This window comes from Centruroides sculpturatus, unplaced genomic scaffold (genome assembly GCF_000671375.1).
Source record: "Centruroides sculpturatus isolate CEXI.00-Female unplaced genomic scaffold, Cexi_2.0 scaffold150, whole genome shotgun sequence".
Taxonomy (NCBI): domain Eukaryota; kingdom Metazoa; phylum Arthropoda; class Arachnida; order Scorpiones; family Buthidae; genus Centruroides; species Centruroides sculpturatus.
In genome coordinates, this window is record NW_019384512.1 from 865074 (window position 1) to 880557 (window position 15484).

General features: G+C 28.9%; 1 protein-coding gene across 1 annotated transcript in view; it reads left to right on the forward strand.

Moving 5' to 3' along the window:
- The first annotated feature begins 4404 nt into the window (after nt 1–4404).
- LOC111622482 (soluble guanylate cyclase 88E-like) overlaps nt 4405–15484 on the forward strand; it is a 47840-nt gene continuing 36760 nt past the window's right edge. The window contains exons 1-2 of the mRNA XM_023364875.1: nt 4405–4572; nt 9141–9758. Coding sequence (XP_023220643.1) covers nt 4405–4572; nt 9141–9758 — 786 coding nt within the window. The remainder of the gene's footprint in view (nt 4573–9140; nt 9759–15484) is intronic.

The window sequence follows — 15484 nt, forward strand, 5'->3', positions numbered from 1 at the left end:
GTAACCGTTTGATAACGGACACTAGAGGCGCCCCTATCGTGTGTCATATTTCAAACATTCAAATTAACAATTTTAATTCTTATTTAAATTTACAATATGAATTATTATTATTCATTTGGCCAATAAATTATTATTTGATCAATATAACAATATAAATAATTCAGTATATTTGTAATAGGAATTTATTATTTCAGGGGCTTATATCTCGCGAAGGATCGCGAATAGGGGTATGGTTCCTTTGCCTTTATTGTTCGCTTAGGGGGCTACAGTTTTGGGGGGGGGTCGCCACCTCTTCACCTAATCTTACCATTGGGACTTTAACAGAACTATAGAGCATATTGATAGGAACAAAAAAGTCAAAGAAACCGTGCTTCATGGAAATTTGTAAACAACGCCCACCAGGGGGCGTCCCTGGCTACTAGTGTAATATAATATTCTCAAGAAATATGAATTGGCCTTAACTCCATTAATCCAATCTAATAAATGACAAACTAAAGTTTGCGAAAGTTTTTCCCTAGCAGGCGTTTTGGAGCATGATATATACCTTAAATTCGTAAAATTTAATAGCATCAATCCCGTTTAATTTTACGAATTAAATGGGATTGATGCTATTAAATTTTGTTGATTAAAGGTCAAATGGGTGGAGCGATAAAGGGGATCATGTGTATCTTCAGTAGGGTTAGACTTAATGACACTTTTATTCGTAGTTAGCGTTTACAATATTTTATAAAACCCGTCCCTACCCTGAAAATTAAGCTTTTTGCCATTTTATAAGTTAAAAATAGAAAAAAAATTTAAAATATCATAACAGATAGCGGCACCAAATGTTGCAGAGAAAGTTAAGCTACTCGTTTTTCAATATTTTTTTTTAATTAATGCATCTCTTTAATTTCCAAATGACTGGTTTTGACTGGTGTTGGATCGGTGTCTGTGTCTTCATCAGTCTTAGAATATTTTTTTCATGTAGTATCACCATCAATTTTGCGTTTGCTAATTTTTCCTCGTAGGTTTCAATTTACTGTCCAATATCTGCCACATGAATTTCTAAATTCAGTCTTCTCCCCAGTTGAAAAACTTGATTAGTAATCATATCAGAAGTTAATTAATTAATGTCATTTACATTATATTTTATAAATTTCGAGATTAGCACCCACCACTGTCCACTGCTGTTACATTGAGTAAAATCAACTATATTATTCAAAAATAATTAATTAAATTAATGACGATTTGCCAAATTTTCTTAAAACCCAGACATTTTTGGTCTTCAACTGGACATCCGGACATACCACGCAAAAACCGGACAGCTGGCAACAAACAACGGACAAAGCGTCGTATCTGTGAGGGTAGCTTAGTCGGATCATGGGAGGGGTACAAATATATGCGTATCTGCGGTTTGCTTTATCGTGAGATGGTCGTAACCTGGGATACGCCTGTACTAATTAACTCCATTATTATTTTAATTACATTTTTCTTATTAAAAATTGCATTCTTAGCAATCCAACACTGCTCAGTCATTTAACGAGCATTTAAACTAATTTTAAAGCATAATATTCTTAATAGCTACTAATTTGCTACTACTCCAAAGGACTCATCAGACCACAGTTATTTAATTTGAAAGTTGACTAAGATTTTTTAATTAAACCAATATGTTCCAGTTCATTAATACTCTTCATCAGCTGGTTTATTTTTTCTGTTAAAAAAATAAAACAAGGTGTTTTAACTTTATCTTATTAAATTTATCATACATATATTATTAAAATACAGTCAAACTTTGCAAACTTAATTCATTTCTAAAAGTTGTTCATTAACCGATTTGTTCTCAAACTGTTTCTTATAGGAAAATTTGCTTCAATGTAAAATGGATTAATTCGTTCCAGATCCCTAAAACAAAGCCTTTTTTTACCTTTTTAGTTGTATTTCATCCATAAAAATGCCTACAAATGCAATGTAATATTATATTATAACATACCAACTGAATAACAAATAAAGTTTATAAAGAAGAAAGATGATTTCATTCATCCTTATGAGATCCACTACTTCACAAACCAAACCAGCAATAGAAAAAGAACTATTCACTTTGAGAAGCAAACATTTGAGTAGTTCTTTTCTATTGCCGGTTTGTGAAGTAGTAGATCTCAGATTAATATTAACCAGTATTGGGGTGTTATTTTTATTCATACTTATCCATGCTGAGAAGTCTTGATGACACAAATGAAAGGTGGTGAGGAGGTGCAAGGGAAGGAATGTTATTTTTTGGAANAATATTCTCATTTAAAATAATATAAACAAAAATTACTTGCAATTTTATTTCGCATCTTTTTCTATTAAAAAACAAAAAAAACTGATTAAACATTTAAAGATTAAACATAAAAGTACAACAACCAGATTCTTCAATGGAGATACTGAGTTTGAGTTTGATACCAATATCATGAATTAATAACGAATTAATTTGAAAATTTCCAGTTTAAATTAATTCATCAATTTTGAATTTTGAGTCAAGCTTTAAACGTTATTTTATTACCTTATTGTTCAAATAATTTTTTGAATAATTTAATAATATTTAGAAGAGAACATTTCTTTGTAATTGTTCTCTTTAATTCAGATAAAATTGTTATAATTTCGATATTTTTAAATTTTTAATACAGACATTTCACAGAATTTATTGGAGTATTATTTTAAATATTCCTTAATTTAAAATCATTATAATTCAGATTAAAGTAAATATGGAATTGTTAATTTACAAGATAAGTTAATATAAAAATGAATACTTTAAGATTAGACTTGCAATTAACACTGCGATTTTATAGTATTATGAACAATAACACATTTTTCTTATGTATCTTAATGCTCTAAATTTACAAAAATATACAATTTTATAATGTTTAGTGTTAGCTGTTTCTTTCAATCAATTTAATTAATTAAGTTAGTTACTAAATACTTTTTGGCCCATCAGTGGCCGATGGAATTAAACTACTGAATACTGGTCGTGAATTCGCTTCTTGCCAACTTCACGTTTTTAACAGGTAAATACGGGAAAGTTTCGCTTTACCTGTTAAAAACATGGTAAAGCGAAACTTGCAAAACTTTAGAAAGTCCTCTTGGAATGTATACTTCCTCGTTACAGTATACAAACTATCTTTTTTTTTCTTTGCTCATTTTACTCTATGCAAAATGTCTTTCTCCCATACCCATCGCAGAACCAGGCTCATAATTGGGTGGCCGAGTGATGAGGTTAAAATCGCCAGGAAAAATTCCTGAGGTTGCTTGTTTGATTCGATCACAGAGCCTCTAGAACAGTGAGCTGATGCCTTAACCGCATCCTTCATATTATTAAAAATTTAAATTTTCTAGCTCTTAAGAGAAATTTTATAGTATAAAAACCCAACTATACAAAAATATAAAAGGGATAGAATAAAATTAAAAGAAAGAAAATCAAAAATTTAATTTTTAAACTTAAATTATTTGGTTTAAGTTTAAATGCAACTTTAATTTATATCTTAAAATTTTAATCGAAATAATTTTGTATCTGAAAATTTTGTTGTTTTTTGTTTTTTAATTTCTGTTACGTTAAAAAATAAAATTGTTAAACTATGTTAACAATTTTATTTTTAAGTTAATAATAAATAAGAAAAGAAAACGTTTAGAATCGAGTTTAAAATTTAATTTCGATTATTTAAGAAAAGTAAGCCAAAGATAAATTATTCGAGTCAAGATAATCACTTAGATTTGTTTATAGAATAAAGATTCTCACTTCTATCACTCTCTTGGGAATAACAACCACTCGAATGTTTATTTTTCCATCTATTTTCATTCAATTTATAATTAAAAATAATAAATTTTCCAGTGTAAAATTAAATAAATATAATTAAAATCGTGTTTTATTTCAATATATTCAAATAATCGTGTTTTTATAATTTACAAAACTATTTGGCTTATCATTAAATATTTATCTTTATAACTGTATTTTTTTTATTTTTGTTTTAATGAAATAATAAATAATTGGAACTTAAATAACTCCAAAGCGTGCATATTTTATTTTAAAAATTAAAGCTTTTAACATAATTAATTGCCACTGTTCTTTGTATGCACTTTTTCAAACATTTAAACCGTTCAAAACAAAATTTTAAAAATTTATTTTGAGCAACGTGACACAAACTACTACTCCATTGGTTCGAATTTTGTCACGAGAGAGTCACGCAAAACGTCATTGGCTAGTGCATTTCTTAATAATCGTGCCACTAAACCGAGAATAAAAACTAACGTTTCGAGTAAGAAAGTGGTATATTGAATATAAAAAAAAGTAGGAAAAGAAGATTCAAACGCAATGCCAATTTATTAATTTCGTAAATTAAATAAAAATCTATCTTCGGTAATGTTAATCCATCACGAATATCTCTTATAGAGATGTATGGTTTGATTTTAGAGAATTTAAGTCAGTATATAAGTTCTATTTACGGAGACGACAAATGGGTGGAAATTCGGAAACTTGCTAAAATTGACCCTCCGACGTTCAGTACTCATCAAGTATATCCGGATAATTACATACCACGCTTAACATCCAAAGCTTGTAGGGTAAGTAACATATTTTTTTAATGACAGTTATCATTTTATTTTAGTTAGAGCACGTTGATACCGTTATAAATAATAAATGAACTCAAAAAATAAACTACAGTTTATTTTTGTCAGATATTTATTTTATTTACGATATTTTAAAGTAATATATCTTACTAATATGTATGTTTAACTAACATCCATAATATGCAATACATATAAAACATTCTTGTTTTCACAAAATAGAATAATATTAGGTTGTTCGTAAAGTAAGTTCGATTTTTTAACCACTAGACGTATTATTCGTATTTTTCCCGCCATTTTCATTCTAAACTTTAACATCATATATTTTGACAGCTAGCATTTTAAGGCTTATTTGTAAAAAATTTTATGTAAATTTGTGCAATTATTTATTTTTTGTGTCCCATCAAATATGGAAGATCGAAAGCAGCATTTTCGGCATATTTTGCTTTTTTATTACCAAAAAATCAAAATGCTCTTCAAGCAAGAAAAAAATTGTGCTACATGTATGGAAATGTGTTGAGAGAAAGACAGTGCCAAAACTGGTTTACAAAATTTCGTTCTCAGAATTTCAATATTGAAGATGCACCACGTTCTGGATGGCCAGTTGAAGCCAATGAAAACAAAATAAAGGTACTGATTGAAGCAAACTGCCGAATAACAACACGTGAAATCACTAAGAGATTGAATTTGTCAAATTGAACTGCTTATGATTACTTGAAACAAATTGGTTTAGTTTCAAAGCTCAATCTATGGGTTCCACATGTTCTTAAGGGGAGATGCTCTTTTTGGTAGGATTGTAAGAAAATTTTTTTAGAAGCTTTTACCAGACAATTTAACAATTGATTCGAAAGTGTACCCCAAATCGAGTAAACAAACAGAAAAGACAGCCAGAATTGACCAACAAAACAGGTGTAGTGTTTTACCACGATAATGTCAAATTTCACACAAATTTGGTANGCTGAAGTCTTTTGTAAAGTTTAAAGGATCGATATTAAAAGTTTTCTCAGTATCAGCACTTAATAAACTGATTATAATTTTAAGAAAATTACTTGAGTTTCATATTTTTAATAGCCCATTCGATTATTATCAGTTACATTATTTCTAAAATTCATTAGATATATCTCTCGGGTATTATTGGATATATTTTTTAATTGAAAAAAAAATTAAGATAAAAGAATTGGTCCTGATTATAACGAATTATTAATTTATTCTAGAAATTTAAAGAATATTTTTTTATTATACTACTATAATATATTATATTATACGTCCGCTTCAACGAGTAAGTAGATGATAACTCTATAGACTTATATGCCTGATGCAAAAACTTTCTGTGAAATATTCATATTTGACTAGAATCACAATAAAACGACGATGATTTTTCTCACTCTTAATAACTAATTATAAATTTAAATCAAATTCTATGTTAGCTTCGTTTTACTTAGTTTCAGTGGATACAATATCGTCAGGTCTGGATTTGCACGTAAGCTAAACAAGCTGGAGCTTAGGGGCTTCCCGTTATGAGTCTAAGTTTAAGGCCTCACATTTTTATGTGTTTAGAACAAGAATTGGGCATATGTATAACTTTCTCTTATTGTGAGGAAAGGAAGAATAAGAGATTAGATGAATATTCTTGCATTTTAAAATATAAATCTATAGATAGAAATTAAAAATCATTACGGAATATTAATGAATATAATATAATTATATTTATAATTAAGTATATGATTGAATAAATTTAGTAGATAGAACAAAAATGATGCAACATAAAATAGCTTAATAAATATTGGAATCGCGCAATAATTTATTCTGAATTTGTTAGTTAACAATAATTAATAAAAATAATAAATTCGTATATAATAAATATTAGATAAAGAAATGATGTTATAAATTATCAGATTATAATAATTGCGTATTTAAAAAAGTATAATATTTTATTATTTTCTATTTTTTTTTCGTAGCTTTAATCTTTCTTTTTTCTAACACGACCTTACGATTTAAAATTGTTTTATTCTTAATTTAATATACAAAAATATATAAAACTTAATACACTTTTGTGTTGGCGTATTTTCATGTATGATGTTGTAAACCACTTTGTATCGTTTCAACGTGTTAGTAACTCGCACAAGTTGTTTTAACGATCTAAAGTAGTAAGATAGAGCTATGTAAGTCGGAAATTAGAAACTTCGAACGAATTCGAACACCGGTTTCAATGTACTATTACTCTAGAGGCAGGATTTTATTTTATTTTATTTTCAGATAATGTAGAAGTAAATATCCTGAAAAACGTGTAAGATTTAACTTAAATCTGCAATTGATAATACAAGAAAACGAAGGAAGTCGTATGTCTTGATTTGCATTTTGATTTAGATAAAATTAAATTCTATTCCAGAAAGGAAATGCGGGATAATAAATTCAAGGTCTCTGACGAACTTGTCGACTTACCGAAAATTCGATCGCCATCGTATTACTTAACCAGATGTCACGCGTGCCAATTTTTCTCATAATCCATCACAAAACTACGTATCAAATAATATTCTTTTTTTCTTTACTACTTCCTTTCGTTTTTTTTGTATTAATTTAACGATCTAACATTGTCAAAGAGTTTGTATCCTAGCAACAAGTGTCTAGTTGGACATTTATTTAAGCCAGACTTAATTTAATGGCCGCTTGCACCGACCGAGCGGCCATATTTCAATTCTATTATGTCGTCTACAAGAATAGATTGGATGATAAACACTGTTCGAAATTTCGAGACTACAATCTTATGAATTTGTATTCCAGTTGTGACGTTAAGTGGCGATAAATCCAAACTTTACTTTCTGTTATTTAAAATTTAAGAAAAACGCAATAGTGAAATGATACATAGTCCTTTATTCAAATTATAAAACTGGAAATTATTTAAATTTTTGTCTTTTTGTAGCAAATTTAACATATAAAAAGGGACTTCATTAATTATATGTAGCGTACAAGTCGCGAAAAGTATACAGTATATCATAGTACACAACAGGGGGAGGGGATCAAAAATGACTCCAAAACTGTACACGTAATTAATGGATAGCTCTAAACTATTTTAAAGAAATAATCACATAATCACTTTTTAATTAACGCACTGAATAAGTATTGTATTACTATTGAAGTCGTATGATATTATGAGATTTTGCTCCAAACTAACGTGGAGATCGCGTTCTACTAGTTGAAAATTTTCATATATAAACATTATAACGAATGGATCACTGACAATCCTAAATATTAACAATTTACAAACCTCGAAGAATTAACTATTAAGCTAAATTTAAAGTATTAAACGTAAGAACTAAGTTTAATATTTAATATTAAACGTAAACTCAATGCATATATTTCAATTTTTACATTTAGTTGTAAATTATTGTAATGAATAGGCCTATAACAAAGAATATTTTCAATTATTTAACTTATTTAACTTATCGTAATGTAATACAGTTTATAATAAATTATTTCTTATATTATTTTATAACACTAGTTAGAAACTTCCTAATACGGTAAATACATTAACTTCAGATGTGAAAGACGAAGTTGGTAAAGTGTTTATCTTATAAATAATATTCATACTTCGTGCCTGTATATAAACAATTATTACACACAGGCTTAACGTTTTACTATATTATCAAATAATATAAAGTTCCTAAATATGAATAAGCGTGTAAAAAATATTTAGAATGATCATCTACTTAATGATACTTATTTGAGAGAAATGACACTGCAGATTGAATATGTGATATTCTAATGTCTAATTTCCTGAAGAATATTTAAATTCGAAATTATTAAACAAAGTGTATACAAGATCTTATGTTTTTTCTTGTCGAGAAGAGTTAAGCAATAAATTACCACTTTCACCCTCCTTAGAAAGTGTCACGTTGTCCCCCGTTACCATAGAAACGCCCTCAGTATTCTCTGCAACATTCAACTCGGAACTTTTCTATTAGTAATACTGCTTAGTTAGAAGGATAAAGTGGCCTAGTTTTCGGTTCGCCTTTTTAATATAATCGTCTCCGTCTATCTAAGTCCATAAACGAAACAAAATGAAAAAGATAATAGTAAATACACTTATATTATATGAAGATCTAGTCGAATTCTTTCTATAATTCATATATTTTATATTAATTATGCAAATGATTTTATAAAAATTTAATATCAATTGAAATCTTTGTTTATATAATTTAAATTTTAAATTTTTTCGATAATTTATAAATATTTGTACAATTTTTTAATATACATGTTAATTAACAAGTTTCTTAAAGCTACGAAAGCAGCATTTTTACTCCACAATTAACAGTAGATAAAATTATTTTAAAATATTTAAATAATTTAAATCGTTACGCTTTAAATTAATATGTTTTCAAGATTTCAATATAGGTTATTTGATATTGATTTATTAAGTTTTGTTAACTTTTAATTCAATAAAAATGTAAAGCCATAGAAATATTTTTATGTCTAATTTTACGTGAATTAAATTGTATTATTTTGTGTAAACAAATATAAACACTGTTTTTTACGTCTATAATAATAGTTTACCCCTCTCATTTCAGGTTCTTGGCGTTTCAGAACGAGAATTCTTAGAAGCAATGGGAGTATTTTTCGTATCCTTCGTGGGTCAATATGGTTATGATCGAGTTCTATCGGTGCTCGGACGTCACATGAGAGATTTTCTGAATGGTTTAGATAACTTACATGAGTATTTAAAGTTCAGTTATCCAAGAATGAAGCCGCCGTCTTTCTTTTGCGAAAACGAAAGCACCACGGGGTTAACTCTTCATTACAGGAGCACTAGAAGAGGTTTCTTATGGTATACCATAGGTCAGATTAAAGAAGTAGGTCGGCATTTCTATAATACGGAAGTTGGAGTGGAAGTGATAAAAGAAGAAACAATCTTTGACATGTTGCATGTCACCATGCAACTCAATTTCGATAATAGAGCGTTTCAGACTGATTTAAGACAGAATGTGCAAAGAGTGGAAAGATTTATGCTACCTGTTAAAGCTGGGTTATTTCTAGAGATTTTTCCTTTCTGTGTAGTTTTCGATCAATATTTGATTATTAGGACAATTGGAAATAGCTTACAAGCTGTCATGCCAGATACCGTTGGAAGGAAAATACCAGAAGTATTCGATTTAACTAGACCTCTTATAGAATGCACGTGGACGGCGGTGAGTATATTTAATAAATAAATTTAAAACTAAGCTTAAAATTTAAAACACAATTTGTGATGGTTTTATTTAGACTCGCCCAATATGAATGCGTTTTAATATAGTGAAATTATTCATTTCGTACTATACCTGATCATATTCAGTCAATTGCAAAATTGAAACAAGAGCTCTTGAACGAATTTCCCGGCACTCATACTTTACAAAGTTAAAGTTATGTGTGGCGATATCTCTTTATAATATAAAGAGACATCGCCACACATATATAAAGATAGACATAATTATAAAGAGACAAAAGGCTTGTCTTTTGGGGTAGGAATGAGTTTTGAAAAAAATTGTAAATGCAAAAAAAAGAAGCCGACACACGATCACATTCGAGAAATGCGAAAAAACTGAAAGGTCAAAATTTGACAAATTATCATCCTTTCTTTATGTTTATTTTATATCAGCGGGGGAAGTAACATTAAAAATTTCTCAAATTAAGATAGTCTTAATTTTAAGATGAAAATTATAAATTGAAACTATTGTTCATTTTCTGAACGCCCATCAAGGGTCGAGTGGATAAAACTGCTGAATGCTGATTGTTGTTGGGAGTTGACGCCTCACCAACGGGCTAGCATACGAAGTTTTCCAGGTTTTATTTACGTTTCTAACACCCAAATAGAAACCGGTTTTTTGTATAAAGTCCTATCAGGAAGTATTCCCTTTGGTAGATAGATTTTGAGTTGCGTTGCTGTATCACATCAAACCAAACATTTTCTGAACTTTTTTTTTTGTAAAAAAACAAATTTTTGATTTGAACTTTTATGCGTTGTATACAAAATATATTATTTGCACTTTGAATATACTTTCTATAAATAAATATATGTATTCTTTATTCCTCCAATATTTTTAATTTATATGAAAATTGTGCCGTTATTTTATTTTTCGAACATTACTAAAATGATTCGATTCGTTTATACATTGATTATAATATTCATTCAGCACATAATATTTAGCATATAACGAGCAATTATTTATTGCGATCATTGCCGGGTTGCAATTTTTAATCATATTTTTAATTTATTTAACTTAAAATATATATTCTCCACCTCAAATTAGTAGAGGCTTGTCCCTGTACATCATACTTTTTCTTTAAAAATAGAGTCGTGCCGGTCATCTATTTAACACCTTTCGGGGGAAAATTTTTGAATTGAACTCACGTGACTTTTGATCTAGACTGGAAGTTTATATATAAGTAATCAAGGCCTCCGTTCCCTAAGGTTTCCATATCTGATTTCAAATTTCATCTGTCTAACTCCATTCTCGGGATTAAGGAAAGACAAACAAACGGACAACGATGGGAAATACAAAAGTTTTTCAAATTGTAGCTCAATTAAACTATTTTCTGTTTTTATCTAAACCTTGTATACATAAAATGTATGTTTAATGTTACATTTATTAATAATTCACAAACACTTAATCGTAATATTTAACTTTATATTTTAAATCTTAAATAATCTATTTCTGAGCTTTTTTGTGAAAAATTTTTACAAATTATTAAAGAAGGAAAAAGATAAAGAATTAGCATTATAAAAACATACTTTAAAAAAAACTCTTTCTACCCTTTGACCACCAATGGATCTTTTTGGTTTGTTTGATTCAATTTGATTTTATTCGTTTAAGGCAATGTGACACGTGCGATCTGCCGAGGGGGATGATTCCCGGAAGGATTTTTTTATGAGAAACTGGCCCGTATTTAGGTGGTAATTTACTACTAACGTGAAGAAAATCCTGAAAACTCCACTTGACTAGCCCGTTGGAGCGGCGCGAACCCATGATCAGTGTCCAGTGGTTTTATTCATTCTGCCACTGGAAGGCCAAAGAGGGTATTTTCTCCATGCCCATTGTTTTTTAGCCAGGCTCATAAGAGAGCGGCCGCATAGTGAGAAATGAGACCCCGCATATCCGTACAGGCCGCTCATGAAAAATTTTTGAAGTTTTTTGCCTGAATTTTATTCCAAATACTCCAGAAGGATAGGCTTTCTTTTTCACGTACGTTTTTACAAAATGAATGCTTTCTAAATTTATGGTGTTATATTGTATTGCATTTCACATAGCATAATTTATATTTTTGAGTTACTATTCCTAATTTTAAAAGATAATGATGATTATTTCAATGAGTTGATATAAATTTAGTTTTAAAACAATTTCCGTATTTCACGGCATATTAGACGCACCTCCATTCAACAAAGGATATTAACGAATGCAGTATTTAGTGTATTTAAGCTATCCCGCACAATCAGATAACCATGGCAAGATGTGACAAAGATAGTAACGTATGTATATTAAGTGTTGAGAAAGGTTACAGCTTAACTTTAAAGAGTTGGATGCGCATGACAAACGATCGATTGATAATCGTCTTAAGTTACCTAACTAATATTTACAAACTAGTTAGGTAACGTAATTTATAATAAGTCTATTTTAAATAAGTAAAATTAATGGTAATAATAATATGTTTAATTAAACAATAACGTTTTTATTCAAGAGTTGAGCTAGAAGGAGGTTACACTGCGGCTTCTACCTAGCCCAATTCGAATGAAAATGAGTTTGAGGAATTCATTAGCCTATAAGAGTTTAGAACTTTACAATAACAATAGTAAGAATTTAGTAAGAATATAAGACGCAGAGCAATTTTCGAACCTTATTTTACAGTATAAAAGTTGCTTCTTACGTGCTATAATATGACAAGCGTCAACTGTAAAAACAAAAATGTAATCAGTAGGAACACTGAATTCATAACAAAAATTCAGGATAGAATCTTGTTCGAAATAAATATAGCCTATATTCAGTAAAGTGTAGGCTATATATTTCGTGAGACTATCAAATTACAGTTGAAATACATTTTGACTTGTTACGAATACGTTCAACTAGTAACGGAATTTCCACGAACAGGGTTATAAAAAATAAGGTTGTTCGACTCCTAAAAAGTAAGTCAATTTTACTGCAGTTCTTACATTGCTCACTAAGGGCACACCAGTTGGCTAAGATAGCAGACGACATGCATATGTAATAACTTTTAGACTAAAACTAAATAAAAGACACTCAGAATACCATAAAACATTATTTAAAATATTACAGCTTTATTTTTAAGTAATAAAGCATGTAAAAACAAATAAATTTATAAATGTATGTATATTACTGTATTTATATACATGTGTGTATGCATAAAAAGCATTGAAATAAACGTAAACTACTCATGTGAAGTTTGCATATTTTAAGAAACGATTTGTTTCTATAATTTTAATGTTCTAATCAAACTTAATTTTTTCAGTTTTTACCATATTCTTGTTTAAACTCGTATGATTATTTCTGGTTTATATTTTTATTTCAAAAGTTTATTCTTAAAAATTAGAAACTATATAAATTATTTATTTCCTTTAAAATTTATAGTTTAAATTTCTAAACATTTTCATTAAAATATTTTAGAAGTTTAAACACAAATTTAAAAAGAAATAAATATATAGTGAATTAAAAGTGCGTTTTTAACAAAATTAAGCATATAACATTAATATAAATAATTAAAAAAATTTTTATTTATTTTTTATTTACAAATTAAAGTAAANTTGGTTATCAAGGAGTACTAAACCGATTTTAATCAGTTTTGCCACAAAGATAGTGTTTGATGTAATAATGCAGTCTTCAAACCATTTCATTTCACGGATCGTAATGAGCGAGTTATGACTAATTGAATATGGAACTGCTCATGATAGACGAGTAATACAGTAGTTTGGACACATGGACGCCGATCTGCTTGAGATGAGAGGAGAAGCAAGAGAAGGACGATGGTGTGTTTGTTATCCACGCCGTGATATTGTAGAGTGGTTTAATATCTACAGTGCTAAATTTTTAAGTACTACGAATATTTTTCACACTAGTTACATTATATTATTAATTATATCAATATCATTAAAAAAACGTCAATATTTTACTGAAACTTATTGGGCTGCAATTTGAAAAAATTATAGACCTATAAATTTCCACTGTCGTCTGTTTGTCTGTCTGTCCTTTCTTAATCTCGAGGAGAACGGTATTATATAGATGAAAGTCAAGACCAATTATGGAAAGCTTAGGGGGTAGAAAGCCCCGATTAACTATGTATGAATTAATAAAAAGTACGTAAGTACGTAGAAAGATTAAAAGTCTTCACTTTCGCCATGTCCAATCACCAAGAACAACAGTCTTTCAATGCACAGAAAAAACTATATATTATATATAATAAAACTATATTGAAAACTTTAAAAAGCACTATATACGAACTTCCGGTTTAGATTGGAAGTAACGTGAATTCAATTCTAAAAGTTCCCCTGAATGAGGTTAAATAGATGACCGGCATGACTGTTGTTATCAGCTAAAGTACGATATACAGGGGCAAGACACTACTAATTTGAGATGGAGAACTTATATTTTAAATAAATTAAGATTATGATTAAAAACTGCAGCCCGGCATTGTGACGATATCATAAATAATTGCTCATAAACGGTTATATTAATAAAGTAGACCCTCGTTATATCGCGCTTGTCGAGAGACAAAGAAAAAGCGCGATATAACCGAGTACTGAAAATTCTGGGTTTTTACTAAACAGATTATACATGCTATAGAATCTTTATCCTCTATTCTTTCATCAGCAGATGTTTCTGATATAAAATAGTTATATTTACGTCTGCTGTTTCAATTCATGTTATGTTTATACAACTTATTATATATTATTTAACTAGTTATTTTCTTTTTGTAATGTTTCACAAGTAATTAGTATTTAATTCAAATACATGTTTTAAATATACCTTGTATATATATTTTTAGTATTATCTATACCGTTCGAAATGTAACAAATTTCTCACAAATTATAAAATAAAATAAACTGGAATGGAAAGACATTTACTTTATGAGTTTTTAGTACGTCGGATGTAGTGGGCCTCCTCTTTACAACTCTGAAAGTTTTCTTAAAATTCTTGTTTCAGTCATTCAGGAGTAACAGATTTTCGGCATTGATTTATCTATTAAATGTTAAATAATAAGATATTTTGTTATTTATATCATAATGAGATTGAAACATTTCTTAATGGTACCGATAATAATGTTAATGTTAAGCTGCAAGCAAAACGATAGATAAGCGAATGAAACATGTTTTGTAGCGACTTTTAAAACAATAGCTTCTTTTAATATTTATTATTTTTACAAACATAACAAATTCGTTATCCTTTTGGGGTCTTGATCAAATAATTGCAGATTTTAACTGGTAAAACAAATTTATTAAGCGCGCAAATACAGAGTGTCAGCAGTACCATGCACGTGTTCAGACTGGCTGTTTGGGAGACAAAGACTAAAAACTGAGGGCACGGTAAGTGTTGCCAGGTTGGCCACATCCTAAAATTTAAGTTGAGGCTAAAGAACTGTTTATTATATAACAATAATATAGTATAGTGTATATCAATGTCAGCGACCAGAATGTGAAACAGTATTTAACAGTTATTATATATATATTTAACAGTACAAGTACATTGGGAAGACAGTTCTTTACACATCTAAAATGTGTTTTACTAATGTAGAGATCAATACTAGTCAATGAGACCCAACGAGATTTAACCAGACAACTCCCAGATCTCTCTCTAACTTCACAAAAAATGATGAAATTTCTGAATCCACTTATAAATTTTAACTTTATCGCCTGTCATGTAGATGATTCCTA